Source organism: Ursus americanus, chromosome 13, assembly GCF_024610735.1.
Source record: "Ursus americanus isolate L20-20 chromosome 13, mUrsAme1.1.p, whole genome shotgun sequence".
Classification (NCBI taxonomy): domain Eukaryota; kingdom Metazoa; phylum Chordata; class Mammalia; order Carnivora; family Ursidae; genus Ursus; species Ursus americanus.
In genome coordinates this window covers 32225276-32249963 of record NC_142139.1, presented here as the reverse complement: position 1 = coordinate 32249963, position 24688 = coordinate 32225276, and the positions used below count along the sequence as shown (strand labels likewise).

At 36.0% G+C, this 24688-nt stretch overlaps 1 protein-coding gene across 9 annotated transcripts in view; it reads left to right on the top strand.

Moving 5' to 3' along the window:
• The window catches only part of INPP4B (inositol polyphosphate-4-phosphatase type II B), a 745035-nt gene that overhangs the window by 561074 nt on the left and 159273 nt on the right, over positions 1-24688 (top strand). For all 9 annotated transcript variants that reach the window (XM_087866479.1, XM_045798922.2, XM_087866474.1 and 6 more), the window contains 2 exons: positions 16876-17006; positions 17390-17494. In XM_087866479.1, coding sequence (XP_087722605.1) covers positions 16876-17006; positions 17390-17494 — 236 coding nt within the window. The remainder of the gene's footprint in view (positions 1-16875; positions 17007-17389; positions 17495-24688) is intronic.

Genomic DNA, 24688 nt, shown 5'->3' with positions numbered 1-24688 from the left:
AAAGCAAATACAGAACCCCTTACAAATAAATAACAGAGAATAGACTTGCCAGTTAACCATATCTTGATTTCTTTTAATTTATGCAGTTTACTTTCAAACATTACAGTCTATTCAGAATTTAGTTCTCCCTCAGGCTTGGTCTAAAAAATTATAGATGACTGTTCTGTTTTCTTTTGCCTTTGAAAGCTACCAGTTATTTAGAATTTAAGTTTTCCTCCTTCCCTACCTCAAGAAAAGGTGTAGGTAAATGAAGATGGGCTTACTGTGTTTTCGTGGCGACAGTGACAAAAAGATCCTCGATTCCTGTAGTGTCTTTTGGATGCCTAGTGGTTTCTATGATGGGGTGACAGATAACCACTGAGATGCCATGGGCTCCATGTGGCCTTTGAGATACTTAGAAAGTTTGTCTTTATTTTGAGTTTAGTTCAGTATTAATACTTTCAACATTTTTGTTTAATTATTTTACATTTTACATTTTAATTATCTGAAATTTATTTGATTACATTTATAAAATAGAATGCCAAATTAGCCACATTTCTGAAAACTTAGATAATTTCTTCAATATCCCTTTTTCAGTGTTCTATTTCTTTCTCACCTTCTTATAATACTTGCCAGTTTCCATGTCTCTCCATTGTCATCACTAAAGTAATTAAAATTAAACAGTGACAACAACAACATTACCTTCAAAAGAACTGACATATTTGGAGTATTTGCTCTTCACATTCAAGAATATGGCCTGCTAAAATCTTTTATGCATACAAATACACTATTGTCACTTTTTCATGTAGCTTTTGTATGCTTATTATAAGGATTAATATACTTCATTGATTTTTTGAAAGAGAATTTTTGTGGACTTGTCAATTCTACTCTTCCTGTTGTCTGTTATTTCTGGTTTGGTCCTTATCATCTTTCTTTTTTTGAAACACACTTCTTTCATGGATTACATGCTGCTTTTATTTCTGTTTTGTTTATTTTTCTCTTTTTTTTGAGGTGTAATTTACATATAACATTATATTAATTTCAGGTGCACAACATAATGAACTCATTTACTCATTTTTTTACATGTTCACTCCACCTACTGTAAACCCCACCGCCATCATGTCTTGCCTATGATAGTGCAACGGTCTATCAGTGGTTTTTCTGCCTGTGACTTTATCTTCTTAAAATCCATGGCTCACATTACAGACTCACACAATCTGATTGAAAATATTATAAATAGCAGATTTCCAATAGGAATTTCCTTGAGATACCTTGATATTTAACCTCTTGAGAACCATTCTTCGAATAATGTATTGGGAAGGGAAGAGGGGAAGGTTCTGCTTACAAAGTACTCGGTATAACACCTTGCTTTTGAGCAGTTTACTAAATTACACGTAAGGAATTAGTAATTAAAAAGCAAACCAATTCTTTGATCTAGCATGCCTGAAGGGTAGGGAGAAATGGCAACCGGCTTATTATAGAGTTGTTGTAATGGAAAAGGACAGGAGAATGACATGTTAAAGACAACTCAGAGATCCTAACACAGGAAGTGTGTGTGTGTGTGTGTGTGTGTGTGTGTGTGTGTCTTTGCCTCTGTTTATAATGCTTTAAGTTTTACAGTCTTTCAGCTTGGGTTGCACACAGACAAGTTATGTAGGTCTTGCCAAACTACCACCTATAAAATTTTTATAGTTTGTTTTAGTGTTGCCACATATTTTGTTTATGTTGAGTGTTTTCTTTGGATTTTGTCCTACTTCAAAGGTTTGCTGTGCTCAGTCTACATTGAAATATGTTAGTTAGTAGATAAAATGATGGCACTTGTAGTGTTGATGCTTCATGACAGCTAGAAATATAGTATTAAATCATGGTGTGCACAATATACGTTTAGGTGGGAGGTTCTGGGACCATATAGTGTTTGGCTTTATCAAAAAAGTATCCCTTTCTACACTATAAGATGAGTTTGAAAACCTATCTTGGTACAAAGAGTTTTAAAGAAATGAAGTATTCAGTGAAAATGAACTCCATGGTCTATAAAACTCTTCAGGAAAAGAAATAGTTTGATTTATATCATATATTTTCCTTGTTTGATCCCAGGGGTAGGGCAAGAGAGAAACTTTCTGGCATATATGTTGGGAGTTTAGAGGAAAAGAAAGAATATTTTATAAGAATTAACTTTAAGACTTTCTTAGGTTTTATATAAAACATATAAATATTGTGTGTATGATGCCGAGAAGCAATCTTGTAAATAAAATATAAAAAATATGTACCAAAATGCTTTAGTAGGGAAAAATGTGATAGTGTTTGGAACATATAAAGTTTTACTACTACTTCTTTGGGAGAATGTACATAACTTGTCTTATATTTAGTGTTTGTAAATATGATACATACACTAAGTTTGTAGTGATAAAATGTTGTATATCATTGAAGGCAAGCAGTTTTTTCAACACTATATTTTCGAGTGTTCTGTATTCTATATTGTATAGCTGTATTATAAATCTGTATCTATGTAGATATATACCTAGATCCTAAATCTATTTCTTGAACGTAGTATACTCTTATATATGAAACAGATTGTCGGTATGATATTTTGAAATCCCAGGCTGGAAGCCTGGTTCCTGCACAGAGATAAATGTTTGAGAGACATGTTCACCATGCTTACTTAAATATTATCATATGCTGTTAAATTGGTTTCCTAAGCATTATATCTAGTTTGAGAGAAAGGCAGAAGATATTTCTCACCTTGTACCTTATCATAACGCACTTCATGAATTTCATAAAAACGTTCATTTCTCTCAGACTGATAACATTACAGAAGTGCCTTTTTAAAAGTGTTAAAATTATATATTCAGAATTAGAAACTAGAATTAGAATATATCCAGGTAAATTCTTTTTCAAAAACATCCTCACTATATAAAAAGATATGCAATAGGATTGTACAACATAGTGACCCAGCCTGTCCATTTGACATGGTCTAACATTTTGAAATACAATTTATGTACTTTGTCTCAAGATTTATCAACAGACAAGGCTTCCCCTTCGCATGGCCTACAAGGCAGGCAGGATCCTGTGTCTACTTACTTCTCCAGCCTCGTTCTATGCCTTATGTATTCTGGCATGGCTGAAGAGCATGCCTTGTGAGAGGTCTACCGACATTTGCATACTTGGATGAAATAAAGGCACACTGAAAATCTTTACAGACCTTAAAGAAACATTGATTAGTGGGGAAAGTGATAGGGAGCTAGCCATTCTGTTTAAGCCTCATCTATATCAAATAGACCTCAAACCAATGAATCTCATGGATGTATTATAGCGTGCTCTTTCATTTTTTTTCTCTTGGTATTTTTTCTCTCTCTTGCTTTCTTTCTCTGAGAAAAATCTTAAGTCCTAAAGATCCAAAGATAAGGAACAAGAAATATTATGTGAGGACTCCACTGGCGATTCATACCTGATTAGTGTTATTTCTTCTGTTTCATTTTTCTTCATGCAATGTTGATGCTCAGTTGGAATACTAGGTGGTAGGTTACTTATCATGGAAAGTGCGCTAGCCCTACCGTGTTCCCATGCTGAGGGCAGATGCTGTGTGCCATTACGTTCATCATTATGGGTTCTTGGTATCACGTAATGAGAGGTCCTATAGAGCGCTTAGTATCATCAAGCTGGCTGTAGAAGTATGTGTTTTATTTTGCTGTTTGGGTATTACAATATCTGCACGGGACTGAATATGGCAAAACTCATTTAGAGTTTTTTTTCTATTGTGCCAAGATTCTTGATTTAAAATGGATTGAGCAGGGGGAAAGTGTGTTGTAATGAAAAAACACACAATTGGAATTCTTACGGACCTTAGTTCAAAAACCTATATCTGCCACTCAATACATGCTTCTGATTATAGAAAATTACTTACTCTTCCAATTTCCAGATTTTTATAGGTAATCACATTATCATTGTCTTACAAAACTACTGTGTTAATTATATGAACAATCAGGACAGTCTAGGGTTTTGTTTTGAGGTGTGTGTGTGTGTGTGTGTGTGTGTATAAGTGCAACTCTGGATTTGAAAGCTGGCTTCCCCAGACTCCACTTAATAGCTATGTAACATGGCACAATTTACCTAACTGCTCTAATTTTCAGTTTTCTCAACTGTAAAGAAGGGATTAAATAATGAACGCACATGGTGATATTAAGGTTTAAAGTGAAGCATTGATAAAAAATGCCTGGTGTGCTCATACATAGGACTTTAATATGTGGAAACCACTCCTGCCATCTATGTAAAGAATCATGTACACAGTAGCCACTGCATATATCAAAGCAAGTATTGTCGTTGATCTCAGCTGAGTGCTATAGAGCTTCAGACACACAACTGAGTCTGTAATTTATTTTAATTTCCTTTAGCTTGCTAACCTAGCACATCCCAAAGATATGTACACTATACCAGTAGCACACATCCCCAGGGGGCAGAAAAGCAGACTTGGCATGTCTTCAGCCACAAAGCTGGTGTGTTCGGAGCTGAGATAGTGATCTTGGAATGAGAGTCAGGCTGCAGATCAATTAGGGCCTTCTGGGCCACAGAAAAGGGAGAACTTGTCAATTTTCTTATGCTATTTCAAGAATCTAGCAAACTACCTAGCATATAGTAAGCCCTCAGGAATGTAACATTTTTCCTAAGAACAACTGAAACTGTTAGCAGAGAATGCCATGATTGTGTTTAGAAAAAGGGAGGCACACATGCAGGGATAAAACAATTTAGGGGATATTGTGGTCACCTCGGCTGATGATAATGGTGGCTTAGACCAGGACGGTGGTGGGAGAAATGGGGAAATATACATACACCTGCAAGTTTTTAAGCAGCTTAAATCAACAGGACTCCATGGTGGATTATATCCGGAGGTAAGGTGCTCAAGGATGACTCAAGCATTCTGGCCTACATGACTGAACAGGTCAGTATATGTCATCGATATAGGGAATAGCAGGTGCACATGAGGTTTAGAAATAAAAAAAGGAGCCCTGGCTGGTTCTCACTTGAACCATCTGGGTCCATACCATCCAGTACAATAAACATGTGCCCCATATGGTGATTTAAACTTAAGTTAAAATTTGTTAAAATTAAATGAAATTTAAAATTCCATTCCTTAGTTACCTTAGTTACCTTTTAAATGCTTAATAGTCACATATGGCTGGTAGCGATGATAATAAATAGCACAGCTATGAAACGTTTCCGTAACCACAGAGAGCTTTACTGGACATCTCAAATGTGGAATAACCAACAGTGGCATCTGTAATTTGAAAAAGAAGGGCTACAATATAAAACTCTCCTTTCTTCCTGCCCATTAGAATTTAATGTGGAGAATGAGAATGTTAACATCAAGCTTTCTATTTTACCCTTGCAGGTAAAAGATAGAAGGTTTCTTGTTCTTTTCTTCCAAGCTGTTAGTATCAAGATACACATTCTGTGTAGTGATTTCTAGTGGGAATGAGGTTGTATAATGTTTCTAATGAAGAGTCCATTTGGCATAGTAGTTTAAAACATGGACACCAAAGACATAGCTCCTGGGCTTAATCCCAGTTCTGTTACTTACAATCTGGGGGACCTTGGGTAAATTACTGATCATCTCTAAGTCTCAATTTCCTCATTCATAAAATGAGGATAATAATAATAACACCTATTCCAATGAGTTGTTGTGCATATTGAATGAATGAATATTTGTAAAGTTTTTATTACAGTGCTTGGCATAAATAAGCATAATAAACACTGCATAAATATTTGTTAAATGAATAGAAAATAAATAAGAATTTTGTTCTGTTGTTGACATTCTTGGCAATTATGGTAGCCACAGCTGGCTGGTAAGTGAACACTTCAGCAAAATATTTGAATGAGCCCTCTGTTGAGCTGGATGGAAGTGGCATTCAGATGAATCCCTCAGGTGAGAGATTTCAATCCTCCCATTCAGGAAGAAGCCATACTCCCCAGCAATTAAAATAAAAAAGAGAATAAGATTTACAGTCACAAAACTTGGGCAACAAGTCTTGATTCTGCCACTTACTAGCAATATGGCATTGAACAAATCACTTCTCAATTCTGTTCTTCTCCTCTGTCTAGAGCAATGTTGCTCAATAGAACTTTCCATGATAATGGAAATGTCCTATAGCAGACTGTCAAGGATGATAGCTTTGTGGCTACTGAGTGCTTGAAATGTGCCTACTGCAACTGAATGTTCAATTGTGCTTAGTCCAGCTCTGAAACAATGATCTGCAAGGACTGCTTTGAACATAGAAAAAGAGATACATTCTGTACAGAAGTATTTTTGATTACCTGGAAAGCTTTATGGTGTCCACCAAAGAACCCTACTGCCAAGCATTTGGTGGAGCCACTTGAATGCCATCTCCTTGTGAAACTGAACTGGGTGATATCTGCACTCCAGGTCCAGGGATGGAAATTGGAAGGGAAAACACCCAGAAATGTTTTCAATTTCTGAAATCATGGGCAGGAATAATGAAAGGGTGCCAAGAGTGCCGGCATATTTTCTTGCTTTGCCAGTTGAACTTTCAGGTACAGTTAGTAGTTTTCTTGGGTACCCAGAATGGACAGGCATGTAATTAATAAATGTGGATTTCAGAGAAAATTCACATTATGTGCCACCACTTTAAACATCAGCTCAGAACACCGAGCTTTAAGATATTAAAAAAAAAAAAAAGATGTCATCCACATTTGATGACTTTAAAACAGACTTCAAAGTGTAAATAAGATGTTACTCAGAAGTAAATGAGCACCGAATCACCTTTATCAGGCACAGCAAATAAACTTTTAGGGGTGGAATAAGACATGTTTATTATCCCTCTTTTTTTTTTTTTTTCTAACACAGTTACCTAAAGTGAAATGATGAAATCTGGCTATTTATCGGTACATGCTGCTTCTGTGATCACAGCTATATCCTGTAGTTACTGTGTTCCAACGTTTAGTCTTTGCACATAACCTGGAACCTTCCTGAGTGTACGGTACAACAGCCACTTATTTTAATGTCAGGTGAAAATCAGAGTGAATGACCATGGAGAATAGCCAGTCATTTTTCAGTGAAAGAGTGACTCGCAGACTGCAGCCTAACCACATCGTCATTTTTGTAAACGCACTTTTTAAAAAAAGCCTGTGATTTATGGATGCCATTTTTATCCCCATATGGGTTAAAGCACAGACGGTTTGAATTGTGGGTTGAACATACTGTGAAAAATATTGTGAAACTTGACATCTGGTTGAACTTTGTTCAATTTTATGGTGTCTCCCAACCACTTTATGAAATTGAAGCCGCCCACCAGTCATGTATGTCATCGGGTCTTTGACTGTTTAGTATTTAATTTTTTTTTCCTGATGGGTAAATTCTGTTATGACTTCTTTTGCATTTGTTTTAAGGTCTGATTTGGTCTAATGAATGAGAGCAGCTTGGCTATTAGACTTTGCACCCGCGTACGCCCACATGCAGTGTCAGTACAGTAACTACCAGAAGGCTCTGGGGAAGTTGTAGAGCTGTCTTGATTCTACAGAATGGTATCGTGCAGCCCATTGTAGGGAAATATTTCTATCTACTAGGATAATAACAATTTCAAATAACATCTTAATTCCTTTTTTACTGGGCCATAGCCTTTGGTATGTAAATTTTTATCAGGCTCTTAGGTCTTACTACATTCTTATAAATGAATTAACTATGATTCTCAGGCACTCTTTAGTACAATGACTACTTTTTGTAATTTCAGAAATTTTTGAATTTGCACACCCAGATTTTAAATTTTTATTATTCCAGATTCACGATTCTAATAAAATTAGGTGTTCCCACGTGGAGCTTTGGCCTCAGCACTACAGAGATTTCTTGTGACTGTCCCTTACACGAGCTAAGCGTCTCTGAGGTCATTTTTCTTTTGAAGAAGTCTAGAAGGGTGTTGCTGTGGCCAATGTCAGAGAAAGTACTGCCTGTGCTCTCTTCTAGGATTTTCATGGTTTCGTGTCTCACATTTAGGTCCTTAATCCATTTCGAGTGATGGTATAAGAAAGTGGTCCAGTTTCATTCTTTTGCATGTAGCTGTCCAGTTTTCCCAACCCATTTGTTCAAGAGACTTTTTCCTATTGCATATTCTTTCCTCTTTGTTGAAGATTAGCCAAGAATATCTGTAAAATAATGGTGAGAAAGCTAAAAGACCATGAAAGAGCCTGAACCGTATTCTAGATTTTTCCATCCCATCCCCTTTCCCCAACTTTTGGCACCAGAGAGGAACTTTTGCACCTTTGTGATAGAATCCCTGTATAGTTAGTGTATTAGTGAGTGTTCCCCAGAGAAACAGAACTAATACCGTGTGTGTGTGTGTGTGTGTGTGTGTGTGTATAGCGAGAGAGAGAGACAGAAACAGAGACAGAGAGATTTATTATAAGGACCTGGCTCACATAATTATGATGGCTGACAAGTCTTAACATCTTCAGGGTGAGTACACAAGTTGGAAACACAGGAGAGTCTATGATACAGTGCTAATCCAAAGGCCAGTGATTTTAAAGCTCAGGAAAGGTGAGTGTTTCAATTTGATTGCAAAGGCAAGAAAAAGCCAGTGTCCCAATTCAAAGTCAGTCTGTCAAGAGGAATTCTCTTACTCAGGGAGGGGATGGCTTTTTGCTGTATTCACCTTCAACTGATTGGATGAGGCCCACCCAAAGTAGTGAGGGCAAGAGCTTTACTCAATATACCAATTCAAATGTTAATGTCACCAAGAAACCCCTACCATAGCATTTAACTAAATATATGGACGCCTTGTGGTCCAGCCAAATTGACACATAAATTAACCATCACAATAAGAAATGCCATATGAAGATACATTTTTAAATCTTTCTCCATCCCTAAAGAAGACGTGACTAATCCAGAGTTATGGACCTAGATCATACAAGGTTAGAGGACTCAACAGTGTCTCATTTATCTGTGGCATTTATTCATTTTAACTGGGACAGAGCTCAACTCTACTTTAGGTTAGATTATATTCTGACTTTTCTCTCAAATTTCAGGAAAATGTAAGAACAACGGTCTGCAAGCAAACCTTGCATTCAGTCGGTCCACAGGCCTATATTGAATACTTCCCACAAAGTAAGGACTGTGGTAGGACAAAAAAGGTGAATAAAACAAGTCTGCCACACTCATAGGCTCAGAGCAAATATTCCCCCTGTTGGAATTCCTCCTTGAACACATCATCAGTAGGCTTTAAAACTATGTTTTAAATAGAAGATAAACTTTCTCCGTTTTAAATGATGTTCTATTTTAGTGATCTTAAGCCTAACTTTATTTTATTTTTTTTTTTAGCAGCAGAAACTTTTTTTTTTTTTTCCATACAGAACTGTACATGGAATTTCAGTATTCAAAAAAATTCAATTGGAGCTGGTGTTGTGCTGGAGTAAGGAAAAGGGCCTGATGCCTGTTCATGTGCTTGACTTCTCTTTTGTCAACACCCTCCCCTGTCCCTCTAGCCACAACAGCCCTGGGAGTGTAGGGAACAAAGTTTAAAAACTATTCATCTATTTAATATTCTTGCCAGTGCTTTATGTATTATATGTAAAAACTTTAAAGCAGGTTTGGCTGTTTTCTTCCAGTTTCCCTAGGACTTATTTTGTGTTCAATTATTTCTCTTCATTCTTCATAGAGTTGTTTATTTTTAATCTCATTTCTCTCTTTATGCTATTCAGTAGTTTTGTGTTTCAAGCATGTAATGTACTTAGTAGTATGTTCCTTTATGGAAGGTTCAGAGGATCATAGCAATCTCCAGAAACTTGCAGTTTTGCCGAAGAGGAAAAGCATGTATTTTTGAAATATTTAAACAAAGTAAGACAAAACAAGCCATGTAGACAGAAAGTGCACCATAAGGTTATTTCCAGAGATCGACATGAATATTTCATCAAGTATCAAGAATATCATACTTTTACAGTTGCAATGCCAAGATCCAGAGTGTTAAGATATGTCTCAAAAAAAAAAAAAAAAAGAAAAAGTCATTTCTCAAGTAAGCCTTTAGCAATCACCTGTCTCCTTTGAGATTTATTTTATCTGATTTACCTTGTATTTTTGTAGGTAGCAAAGCAAAAGAGAATGGATGGCAGTAAGTGCCAAAAAATGTTTAATGTGTAAGAGCTTATTAATATTTGAATATTCAGTCTTTTCTTTCCAGCATCTTTGTGTCTACCTCTTGGACTCTAAGAGAGTCCTCGCCTGTCTCCTAGAAGGTTTGTTTTAAAGATAGAGCTCTAGTGAGAGTAAAGTAATGAATTCATAAAAGATGGCATGTGTTTAGGAGGGCAGTGGATTTTCCAGAAAGACATTTTTGCTATTATTGTTGTAAAGTTGCAATTGAAGGAGACGGCTTTTTAAAGCAGAAGCTGTTGTTGCTGTGAATAAATGAGAATGTTTATAGATGGGAAGGAATATTTTTTTAAAAATATTTTTCTGTGGATTAAAAATGCATTTACACAGCCCATCTCTCTTGCCATTCACACCAAAGGCTTACTGAAGATGTGTATTTAACTACAACATTGATGCCAAGATTGCTGCGTAGAGAAATGTGGCAACATGCAGAGACTGGGCTCGCTCTCTGGGTCTTACAATACTGGACACCAGTATACACTTGAATGTATTTTAGAGAACATCAGTTCTCACGCACTGCACACCGAGTAGCCGTGCCGTTCTAACTAAAAGGTTCAGAAGTAAAAATATCAAATTATGACTCACCTTTTGTTCAAAGCTAACTTTAAAAGTACATGAAAGTTTGCAAGTGTAGTCTTAGAAGTCAGTAGCCCCACTCATTCCAAACCCCACTCATTTAGCTTATATGCATTAAACACCTTCAATAAACAAGGCCCTCTGGTTTTGTTGTGTTTTAGTTTAGTTTTGTGTGTGTGTGTTTGTGTGTTCCTTTGTTTTTGCACTGGGGAGTTGTATGAGGTGAGGAAAGAGTGGACATGGGGAGTATAGTCTAAAAGACTTTGCATTCTGGTGACTCTGAGACTAACAAGCTGTTTCATTCAGATGCTTCCATCTGTGACACAAGAGGTTTCAAATTATTCTCTGAACTTTCTTCCAACTGTAGCACTCTATGAGTTGGTAGTGGCTTTTTTTTTTTTTTAACTATATCAAAAAAAGATATATTCTAAACTAGATATACCCTAGTCTAACAGGGTATTTGGAATAATCACAGTGGAAGAGCACATGTCGAGTGGCATATGTAGTCTTTCCACCTCTAACATATGTTAGCAAAACGACAAATAATAGGGGAAATAGGTAACATAAAACATACAGATACATACACAAGACCTTTATCACCGATGCCTAAAAATACTTGTGCTTTTTTGAACTCTATTTGTGATACATATATCATTAAGCCTTTTTGTCTAGTGCTTAACCAATCACTGATACATAACTGACAGTGGATGGTAAGAGGGTGTGCCATGCCTGGGGGAAACCCATCAACTATTTGGTGGCAGGCCAATTAAGTTGGATCCCTTCGAACTTGGAGAGGACAGCAATTTATCCTAAGTAGGTGAAGCGAAGTCTGAATATGTGCTTGCCTTTCCTGCTCACGGCGCCACTGCCCTCACCCGCATCTGACAGCTTGAGGAATGCCTGGTCCAGTGATACGGTGTCCCGCGTGACATCGTTCCTATCAGAGGACGCTTGTTATAACAAAGGAGCTTCAACAGTGAGCTTACAATAACTGCATGCCCCACCAACCCAAAGCCACAAACCTGATACAATAGTGGAATAATATTAATCATGAAAGGCTCAGCCAAGGCACTACTTGAGGGGGACAATGCTTCAGGATTGGAGTACTGACCTCCGGGATGAAGAATGTGTGCTAAACCAACAGCCGATAGAAGATGTCATGCCTACCATAGGCAGAACACACAGCTCTGGGGAAAAGGGTGAGCCCTTTTTACAGTCAATCCCAATGCCCCACTAGTGGCTTTGTGCTTCCTCTCCCTACCACCTTAGACTTTGCCAGTTAGAATCCTGGTTCTTGAGGCATGGGGAGGGGTAGTTCTGTCCGTAACCCATAAAGAGGCCTACTCAACTGGAAGCTATGTTTGGTTCACACGTGATGTGGTTATCATGCATTTTTCACTACAGTGGACTAGCAAAGAGAGCAAGGGATACTGTACTTAACCCCGTGAGGAGTAGGGCTACTGCTTCATTATCTGAGGAAAGAGAACTACGTCTAATACTTAGATGTGCTCCATGCCCAGAAGTGAATGGGAAATTACAGCAGCTAAGATTCCATAAGAGCAAGGAAACCAAGGGTCTAATCACTTGGGATTAATGGCAGGGTCACCTCCCCTAGACCAGCTGAAGCACCAGTGGAACATGAGGAAAATCTAGAATGAGTGGTAGAGGAGATTGGTGAGCAACATCAACTAAGGCCCCGATGATCACTGGAATATTGGGTATTGTAACATGGTTCATGACCTCATTTGGGGGAATTGCATCTGGCCATCACTTTGAAGGATTATACTTGAACTCCCTTTCAGGGAAGATATGAGGATGCTGTTTTATATGTGATGTGGATATCAGGAAATGATGGAAGTGCAAACTCTGCAAGGGGTTACCTGTCCTGGGCCCAGGTAATGTACTTTCTATACTGGCTCCACCTTAAACTCTCCTCAGGTTTTGCCTCCTTGCTCAATGGAGAGCTCCAGATACTACCACCATTGTCACCTACGTCCCTAACACCGCCACCTGTATCAGCCTCCCTCAGGGTGAAGACCAGGTACTAACATGCCCCCAGTTGCATCTACCCTGGAAAGATGCAGAGTGGTTCTGCTACCTCTGACCAGATCTAAGACAGTTGTGTCTCCACTGGGATATTGCTTCCCCGTTGGCCACCCACAAGGGACCACTGGAAGTGCAGAGGCATTAATGTCCCATGGAATTAAGCTTTACCAATGAAATACTCTAGAAGGTGGTAAGGAACTGGCGTATAAATGGTGGTTCTTCCATCTAGTAAACTTTTCCAAGGAGCTTTAGTTCCATATAACTTATCTAGAGGTGTTTCCCATGACCAAGTAACCAGCCATGTTTTCTTGTGAAGATCTGCCCAAGTCAGTAACCTCCCACTTAATGTCTGCTTTCTCTTTGTCCTACAACACTTCTCTTCTTACCTCCTCCTTGCTGACCTGGGACTGCTTGATCTCAGTCTCCTTTCTAGAGAATCTGGCTTGAGCTACAAAGCAAGTTCTTCACTGTCAAGGTTTTGCTCACTGAGCAACAAATTAAAATATAGTATAAACAACCCTTGCCTTCTCAGCTGAAAAGTTTCCTGATTTGGGTACCCCCACGTATCTACTCTCTGTCTTAATTTTAATGCATTGATGTAATTAATGTCTTTCATTCTCTTAAACTTACAACCACTTTCTTACTATGTCCCATTTTGTTTTCTAACTTTTTCATTACTCTGTTCTGGTTTCTTACACCTTTATTCTATAGTCCCTTGTATTTGAGGTTTTCTTAATGCAGAGAAACCTTATGTTGGTTGTTTTTCCCTTTCAGAACATGTAGCTGTTCAGTGCCATCGTTTAGAACAAATGAGCAGTGAATGCCAGGTTTCAGCTATATATTTCTATGTATAATTTTTGAAATATTGGAGGAGTGTAATAAATTTTATTTTATTTTATTTTATTTATTTATTTTTAAATATTTTATTTATTTATTTGACAGGGAGAGACAGCCAGCGAGAGAGGGAACACAAGCAGGGGGAGTGGGAGAGGAAGAAGCAGGCTCCTAGTGGAGGAGCCTGATGTGGGGCTCGATCCCAGAGCACCGGGATCACGCCCTGAGCCGAAGGCAGACACTTAACGACTGCGCCACCCAGGCGCCCCATGTAATAAATTTTAAACAGTAGATTATGCACTCCTTTCAGCTTATCTCAAGTTACTCCCCAAGAACACTAAACTTTTCTCACCACACTTTGCTGGGCTTCTTTTAGGGAAGGAGATGTACCCCATCCCAGTATCCTACAACCGTGGTCAGTGGCTTCGCTCTCACCCCCTCTTTACTCCCTCACCACATCTCTTTTCATTATTCTTTCTGATAAGGATTCAGAAACAACGTGAGTTGTAGACCCATGGTGCATCTATTAGTATTAAATAGGAATACTTAACTAACATTTTCATTATAACTATATTGGAGGTAAAGCCTAAAACCTTACATATTAAGTTGATATATCACGCTTGGTATCTATCTCACATCTGACCTAATTGCCAGATTCTTCTAGACTTGGCTATCTCAAGCTTTTGGAATTATTTGTTTGTGTTGGTTATTGTTGTTTTGTCCTGAATTTGAATACTCTACCATCGGAGTGCACACAGAGAACTTGACTCCAGAGTTGTCCAATGTCCTCCGTGTCTCAGCTTGGGTCATGAACTTCCTTTACTCTCATTGTCTATTAATGAATCATGTCTTTTCCCATGAATGTTGTGTGATGGAAGCTAATCTATGGAAGAGTTAAGAATGAGATTAATGTTCACACAAATTGTAAAACCTCGGATAAAAGATGCAGCAGCACTATACCACATCCCCACTGAAACAAAACAAAGGCAGCTACAAACATTTGAAAGCAAGTCACATTTTTGCACACCATCCATTATTCTTGCATTTAACAGGATGTTAAAGATTCTACATCTTCTGAATTTATTAGCTTGGTATTTAGCATATTTCACAGCCAAAATAGCAAAGAAGGTTCATTATTGCTAGTTAAATTAGCCTCATGAAAATGTTGTTGGTAAAAGGTTACAGAAATGAATAAGAGATCTAACCAAGCAGCATATTAGACCATTTGTCATTATAATTTAAAAAGGCATTCTGATGATTTGAATTAACTTGGCTAAAGGGTAGAGAATTAGATAAAAGGTAATAATTAAAACCTAAATGGCATGATTAGCTCTTCCTTTTGATAAAGAAAAGACAAAACATGCATACCACATTTACTTAATTTGTCTTCTTCAGAGAAACTGAGGCCAATAAATCATACCTGATTATACAATTTATGGGCTTTTAAGAAATTTTACAGCAGGATGCCTGGGTGGCTCAGTTGGTTAAGCATCTGCCTTATGCTCAGGTCGTGATCCCAGAATCCTGGGATCCAGTCCTACATCTGTATCCTTGCTCAGCAGGAAGTCTGCTTCTCCTGCCTGCCACTCACCCTGCTTGTGCTCTCTCTCTGAGAAATAAATAAATAAAATCTTTAAAAAAATTTTTTACAGCTATATTATGTATAAACTGGGTTACTTGAATATCTTGTGATTCCTTCAGACATAGTCAGAAAGCCCTTCCCACTTTATTTTTTTCCACATTATTTTATTTTGGATTTCTGAAGTCTAGAATTTAGCTATTTTTCTATTGAGTTTTTAGTGTTGCTTTTTTAACTTAATGTCATTTATATATATATTTATATATATATAAATATATATATAAAGGATAGTTAAGTTTTTGTCATCTTTGTGAAGTTTTTATCAGGGAGAACATTTATTTCACTTGCATTTTTTTTTACCTCTTTGACATACAGAACTTTAACGTTTGTGTGAGCTAAGCTATTCGTATCTTCCTTTGTGTTAAAATTATTTTTTTTATTTTATTTTAATTCCAGTGTAGTTGACATACAGTGTTATATTAATTTTTGATGTACAATATAGTTCAACAATTCCATATATTACTCAGTGCTCATAAAGATAAGTGTACTCTTAAACCCCTTTACCTATTTCACCCATCTCTCCCCCTACTCACCTCCCCTTTGGTAACGGCTGTTTGTTCTCCATAGTTAAGAGTCTGTCTATTGGTTTGTCTCTTTTTGTTTTGTTTCTTAAGTTCCACATATGAGTGAAATCATATGGTATTTGTCTTTCTGTGACTGGTTTATTTCACTTACCATTATACTCTGTAGATCCATTCATGTTATTGAAAATGGCAAGATTTCATTATTTTTATGATTGAATAATAATTCCATTATATATAAATATATGTATATGTGTATATATACCACTTCTTTAGCCATTCATCTATTGATAGTCACGTGGGCTGCTTCTGTAATTTGGCTATTGTAAATAACACTGCAATAAACATAGGGGTGCAGATATCCTTTTGAATTAGTGTTTTGTATTCTTTGGATAAATACCCAGTAGTGCAATTATTGGATCATAAGGTAGTTCTATTTTTAACTTTTTGAGGAAACTCTGTACTGTCTTCCACAGTATCTGTACCGTTTTGCATTTCCACCAACAGTGCAGGAGGGTTCCTTTTTCTCCACATGCTCGCCACCGCCTGTTGTTTCTTGTCTTTTTTATTTTAGCCATTCTGACAGGTGTGAGGTGACATCTCATTGTGGTTTTGATTTGCATTTCCCTGATGATGAGTGATGTTGAGCATCTTTTCACGTGTCTGTTGGCCATCTGTATGTCTTCTTTGGAGAAATGTCTATACATGTCTTCTGCCCATTTTTTAGTTGGATTATTTGTTTTTTTTTGGTGTTGAGTTGTATTAAGTCTTTATATATTTAGAATACCAACCCTCCACTGGATACATCATTTACAAATATCTTCTCCCATTCCGTAAGTTGCCTTTCAGTTTTGTTGGTTGTTTCCTTTGCTGTGCTGAAGCTTTTTTATTTTGATGTTATCCCAATAGTTTATTTTTGCTTTTGTTTCTCTTGTGCCAGGAGACATATCCTGAAAGATATTGTTATGGCTGATGTAGGAGAATAATTTTTTTTTTTTTAATAAGTGCATAGAGCTTTCCTGAAATGGATGGTGAATCCATTTCTTAATAGCTCGGCAACGTTTATTAGGTGTTCCTTGTCTGTGGACTTAAGATCAAAATAATTATTTTCTCCTCTTTTGTATTTTTAACAGAAACCAGGAGCTAAAAGAACTTGGTGAGCTTTCTCCACACTGGGACAATCTACGGAAAAATGTCCTTACTCACTGTGATCAAATGGTGAATATGTACCAAGATATTCTGACAGAGCTTAGCAAGGAAACAGGTGTGAAAGCAATAACGTTTTTACATATTCAAACTGAATGGCATTTCATGTATGTTAGGTGAAAACAATAATACACATTGTTGTTATGGATGTAGAGGAGCCAGAATAAAATTTAAAAAAACTTTTTATTTCTCATTCTACCATCTTGGCATAATAGACCAGGAAGAAACAAGTTGCACTATTTTACCTGATGGTATTATTAAAAGAATAACTGAGAATTTTTTAAATTGAATTTCTGTAAAGAAAAGCAGCTTATACATATATTTTTTCTTTCTGAAATCCTTGTAACATTTTTCCATGTCAGACATACTTTTCAACATACATGCACACACGCACATTTATTAATCATTTACTATTAATGTTCAATTTTTTTTTCTGCCTAGGGTCCTCTTTCAAATCAAGCAGCAGCAAAGGAGAGAAAACATTAGAATTTGTTCCAGTAAATCTACATCTGCAAAGAATGCACGTACACAGCCCTCACTTGAAAGGTAGTGTATATAATATTCTTTTTTAAGTGGGCAAATTCTGTTAGTACGTACTTTTTTAAAAAGCTTGACTATTGGCAGAATTTAAAATTTTAGAATTATGTAAAGGTGAAGATGAAAGAATTGAAGGTGATAATGACTCTAAATGCTACAAAAGGGACTAAAGTATTTTTGTTGCTGTGTTTCTGAACAATGCTTTAAAAATGTGGCACCTGAATTGAGTTACAGGTGAATATGCAAAATAAGGGTAAACTTCCTTAAGTAGTATCAGTGATGGCTGATAACCATAATAGTGTTTGAATTCGGAAAAAAAGGAAAAACAAGACTTGTTCATTTTGTGCTTACCTTGAAAAATCAAAGCCCAAAGATGGACTCATAGGCCATTTTTCTGACTTAGTGGTGACTATCAACCGTTACCCCCCTTCTCTATGAGAAGGGAATTTATCAAAAAAAAAAAAGGTGGTAGAGTATTTTACTGTACTTAGATGTGAAAACATTTTTCAAGGGAAAGTGTATAGATTTCTTATAAACATACTTCAGTAAGATTTACAGTGAATATCATATTATATTCCTTGTCATTCTAGGTAAGTCCTTGCTATTTCTTAGTAAAATATATTTTAAAATACTCTTCTCATCTCCCTTTTCCTTTAACTTATTGCAACATCAATTTTTGTGCATAAGTAAGCTGACTATCTGCCTCTATTCACATACAGCAGAAGTCCCATATTATGCTTTTTGTCCCACATTGTTGTTAACAAAGCTCTTCACCTCTCTTCCCTCTTAAAAGTCTCTCTTTAATGATAAATGCAATGGTCATCCTACTAGTACCCAGCTTCTTAGGGTGCTAAAAGTTACTTTAGATCATTCAATCCCCCATGATGAGTGTATGGGTATGCAAACATACACAGATACAGCTAAAGACATGCTAACACCCTATTTTGTAGCCATTGTCACAATATAGAGGTTCTAGGTTTTAAAAAGTTAAAATCTGTGTTCTTTTAGAACTATCTGAAGTTTTACAGCCAGAAAAATTAACCATTTTTCTGAGTTTGTGCATACAGTTGTGTATCTACAACCAGCTAATGTGCAAGTTTAAGTGTAGTTATGTCATTCTGATGTATAATTTTAATACCTTTAGTAACCCTTATCAACTATCTGAAATTTTAACCTGGAGCCTTTTCACCAAAAATTATGTCAATGAAAGAACTGAAATAAAAATGAGATGGATTGGCCCAAAGCATTTAGGAAATCTTCCTTGATGACTGAGTATCTGTCATTAGTTTGAACATAACATCTAATGGTTTTTAAAATCATGAAAACCGAAGTATCAACAAATAATAAAGAAGCTAAAGTAGTTAAAAGCTATCTGACAACCCATAAGTTTTTTTTTCTAATGACCAATATGAAATGACTTTAATGATAGAATAAAAAGTTTATATATTTTGGAGTGAAACAGAATTTCAGCTTTACCACTTTTTATATATGACCTTAATTCTGTTATTTAATCTTTCTAAGCAAGTTGTTGTCTTCCCAATTAAGTGAATTTGAATATGTAAAACACCTAGAATGAATAATAGCCATTATGATATAGGTAGCATTTGCCATCACTGGAACAAAATGGATCTTTCAATTTTATCAGGTTTGTTAAAAGGAGAAACATGATCAGTTAAGAGCCTATTAAGGGACAATGAAATCTTGAAACAAGAAGTACCCAGATTTAGAGAAAAGATGATTTAGAAAGGCATTTTGGAAAAATTATCATATGCAAGTACTTAATGACTGATAGACTGAAGAAATGAGAGAAGGCTAACTACAGGACAGCCATAGATGGATAGCAGTATCATCAAACCAGATGGCTTGTTGGGGCCAAACTGATATGAATGTATACTTAAATATGCATTCAAGTATTTGGCAAAGATCCTAAAATACTTCCGTCAAACAAAGAAAAATTATTTTCTAAGTGACATCTCATTGTACTTATTTCTTGAAAACAAAACAAAAGCAGAACTGTAAGGTCTGTAAAGACCATATTTCCAAGTAAGGTCATATTCTAGGATGTCTTTCTTGGGGAGCATAAATCAACCCCTAATAACAAGATATATAAAGGAATTTCTTCTTTGTGATGACAAATATCAAGTAGTATAGAAAAAAGCAAAATTTTGATGTTACAGAACTAAGGTACAACTCTTAAGCTAGAGGATTTTTGACATAGCAGTTTTCAGAAAGACTTCTTTTTGAAGACCTACAGGAGAAAATGTGGGAAAAGACTAGATATTTTAATGGCCAAGAATTAATGCAAAGGTATTGAATTTTACTGCATACTGATTTTTTTTCCCAAGGCTACTCATGTAAGTTTTATATATAGATATAGATATAGATATAGATATAGATATAGATATAGATATAGATATAGATATAGATATAGATAGATATGTGTGTGTATATATATGTACATATATATGTGTGTGTATACATAAATATGTATGTTGTATGTATATATAATTTTATATACATCATATATATGTGGTATCATATATGTAATATTGAATATTAAGCTTATATATTTTTTAAATATTTATGATTATATAATAATTTTAAAATTTATTATTTGAGATTGGAAGTCAGATAAAAAGTAAGTGCTTATAGACTAGATCACCAACTATATGTTTTAATAGAAATTAAAAACTTGACTGAATTTTTGGGCTCCTGCCACTCACTTCTTAGACATTGATCAAGTTCATAACTTTTCTGAGCACTGGTTTTCTTATTTGCAAAATAAAATGGTTAATAGTTGTAGATGGCAGTCAGTCAAATTTCTACTTATTCTATAACATGTATTCAGCACATTAAATGAATTGCAGTTAAATTTATTTAAGATCTGTGGTTACTGATTTGAATGTTTAGCTGAATTACAGACAACATTTTGCAAGGTAATGATGCAAGTAAAATTGGCCAAGCCTTGGTATTTCACTGCTGAGTTATTTGGATGTAGTCTAGATTTATTTTCATTCTTACCATTAGTAAATTACATCAATCTGCATTTGATTAATATGCCTGCTATATTTGGAGAGGCAGCTTTGCAAACAATACCAGGCAGATGCACCAAATACAAGGCTAATGTCTAGCTCTAGAAAAAAGTAACTAAGCAGAACTAATGTTGTCATGTCTCATACTGACAAATGAAATAACCTCCATTTAATGTCAGATGCCCCCAGACCCATTAAGTTAATTTTTCACCCTTATTCATTACTTAAATTAAGTGCAACAAATACAATCCCAATAGAGATCTTAGACAGCAGTGACAATAACAAAGACAAAACCCTGAATTTATGAACAAAGTTTTCCACCTCAATAAATTTTATTTTCATAGAAAGTCAGTTATGAATATTATAAAATATGGATTCTTATATTATTCTATGTTTAAGTTATTTTATTTTATGTTATAGATATATAATAGCATATTATAATATGTAGCAAAGAGAGAGAGACAGAGAAAGAAAGAGGAAAGAAAGAAAGAAAGAAAGAAAGAAAGAAAGAAAGAAAGAAAGAAAGAAAGAAAGAAAGAAAAGGGAAAGAAAAGAAAGAAAAAATGGACTATAGTCTATCATAAAGCTATAGTTGGAATCAGGTGCAATGTAAGCCAGAATTTACTGTGTAAGTATGGATGAGTCAGCTAACCTCTCTGCCCCTTAGTTTTCTAATCTCCAAACTGAGGGAAGGAGCAAATGAGGATCTATTTAGAACTCCCTGATTTCTGTACCTTGAGTTTGGGTATATCGGCTCATCAATGAAGTATAATTACGTTCTGATATGTTGCCAAATTGTTTGGACTATTTTGAAATAGATTTCCCTTAAAATTCCTTATTGTTTTGTGATTCATGTCAAAGTCATTTTGTGGGTCATTTTGAAGTCAGGGATTATGCTTAAATTGTTCTTTGAAATGAGATCAGCATGTCTGCACTTTTTTTTTCTTCATTAGCACTATTTTTATAGTTGTAGGAATTTTAAAAAGATCTTCTGGGAAAAAAATAGACTTATTATCTCATATCTATTATTAAGTGGCTTTTTAAAGGCTATGAGGCAGCCCTATTATTAAATTTCAAACCAACCTAGTATCTTTAGCTTGATATGAGATTCAACAACTTGAATTCCACTTCCCCATTATGCTGTGTATGATGTCATTTTCACAAAGCCTAGGACAATTTTGAGATATAAACTATCAAAGAAAGAAGACACAGATTATATTAAGAAAGAAAAAAAAGGACCTCTGATTTTTTTTTCCTCACATTTTCTGTAAAATAAATGTCCACCTAGATTTTTATTATTGTTTCTTAGTATCAAAAATCTGAAAGCTTTTATTCTATACAGTTAAGGGCTATTCATAATAATAATTACTAAATAATTGGCCCTGGGGGATGGAACTCAATCTCTAGCTCTTTTTCCCTCCCAGGCGGCTAGATAGAGAGGAGGCATAGAAAATTCCAACCCTCTAATCACCTGGCTGGATTCACTGGCAACCAGGCCCTGTCCTTAGATGAGGGTCGAAAGTCACCTCATTAACATAAGAAAAGACATCTTTAAAGCTCTCAACACTTAGGAAATTCCAAGGATTTCAGGACCACTGTGCCAGAAAAGGTAACAAAGACCAAATATATTTCTTTCCTATTATTATTAACCAACAAAAATTCAACTGAGTAATTTAAAAGTTCAAATTGGCTTTATTGAATGATTCATGAATCAGGCACATCCCGCCTAACAAATGAAAGAGAGCTCTATAGAGCTGCAAAAAAGGAAAGATTTTTAAAGGTAGGAAGTGGAAAAAAAAGAAATTATTGGCAAAGGAATCTGTTGTTTTAGGCAAAGTCATCCTCCTGAGGGGAATGGAAGGGGTCTTTCAGTAAATTTCCTAGTGCTGACCAAGAAATTCTACATTGACTGGTTAAAGGTTACGTTCCGGGGAGGCTAAAGTGCGGTTAGGTCAGGTGCTAAGTAAGCCTGGATTTGCTGATGTGGGTCCTTTGACACAAGTGACTACTTTGAGCCTCTGGCTTTCTTTTTTTTTACATTGTAAATCACAATATCACAGTTATCAATGTTTAAAAATTAACACTTCAAAGCAACTTTCTGAAGATCTCAAATGAATGAAGGTGAAGGTTTTATGAGCCTAAATTCTTTGAACCTCTACAAAATATGCACTTAAAGATCCCTGCTTTCTGAGGAGTTGTTCTAATCAGGGTAGATAGAATCAAAAAGCACAGAGAAAAGTGAGAGAGGCAAGAGAGACCTTATTTGCTCTTTCAACATTCAGACATCAACCCTACTCATTGTCTCTACAGAGAAAGCCTTTTGATATTAATGGAATATCAAGGTTGGCTTGTGAGGTGGGGAAATGGGAGAAATGGCTTCTGGAATATCGATATTGTATTCAGTTCTGCCAGCTGTGCTGAAACACAACATTGCTACTTTTTACTTGCCTATTTGAAATGTATTCTATGAAGTTCAAAAGTAAAGAATATTTGGGAAACTCTTCTGTGTTTTAGTTACTGGTACCTTCACCCTTGAGAACATATAATTATGTTAGGAAATTGTCTCCCTTTCTCTTATTTTTTTTCAAATCCTGATTGTTGTGCTAATTGTTATGTAAGTTTTCCCTAGAATTTCATATTCCCAATCTGCTTTATTGTTAACTTTATTTTGGTATCTTGTTTAAAGTGATAGTGAATGGTAAATAAAATGATAGAAATGATCATTTAATGAAATAATGTGGGTTTGTTGTTAATATAGATAGATAAATAGATACAGGTGTGTGTGTGTGTGTGTGTGTGTGTGTGTGTGTGTGTGTGTACAAGTTAGTATGCATATACATGTATATACTTCCTACCTCTGGCACTGAAAAAATTGAAAGCAGTAACAATAAGCATAACTAACCCCAGTATTTGATTTCTTAAAAAAAAAAAAAGATTTTATCTATTTATTTATTTGAGAGAGAGAGCAGGAGCATGGGAAAGGGCAGAGGGACAAGCAGACTCCTCACTGAGCACTGAGCCCAATGCCCAGCTCAATCTCAGGGTCCTGAGATCATGACCTGAGCTGAAGTCAGATACTTATCTGGGTGAAGCCACCCAGACGCCCCCAGTATTTGATTTCTTGACACCATTCTCCAGTAAAAAGAGCTAGGGTTCTTTGGAAAACTGGTTGATTCTAGAGCTGAGGCAAGGAAAATATAGGATGAGTCTACAGTATCTGGTGGCTCTAGAAAGTAAGAAGGTGCTCAAGAAACATACAACGATGATGACAACAATTGGGGGGATGACATATATAAATAGCACAAGCTCCAACTGAAGGAGTCCCCAGTGGACAAAGCTAGAACAACTTGAACATAAAGATAGTGTTAGATCACAAACCAAGGGACAAAACACCCATGAGCCCATATTAATGTTAAATAACTGAGGGGCACCGGGGTGGCTCAGTCAGTTAAGTGGCCAGCTCTTGATTTCAGCTCAGGTCATGATCTCGGGCTCCTGGGTTCAAGCCCCATGTGGGGCTCCACACTCAGCAGGGAGTCTGCTTGAGGATTGTCTCTCCCTTTCCCTTTGCCTCTCCCCCTACTCATACGCTCTCTCTCTCTCCATCTCTCAAATGAATAAATAAATCTTTCAAAATAAATAAATAAATAACTGAATATATAAAATAAAGGAGAATGGAAATGGAAAATCACCATCCAACCACAGCAGTAATAATTGCCACAGGCAAGATTTATCAATAGATGCTAAAATTAGTGGGTGCAAGTCTAAAAAGAAACAGGATATTGCATTGTCTTAAAATATGTCTCTCTAAATATTTAGTAACTTTACGGTGGAGGATCAACTGTAGGTAGTGGCAGTTATCACTTTGACTAATGCATCAAGGTTAACATCAAATAATACATATCAACTTAACATACTCCCTTTTATAACAGACTGAGAAGGGCATATAGCCTCCATAGTATCCTACTCAGTAGTGCAGAACTTCAGTCTAATTATGAGAAAACATAAGACAAACCCAAATTGAAAGACACTCTACAAAATAACTGACCAGTAATCTTCAAAAGGGTCAAGGTCAAAAATGAATGACTAAGAAACTGTCATAGATTGGAGGAGAATATCTGACAGCTACATGAAATGTAGAATTCTGGACTGGATCCTGAAAGAGCAAAGG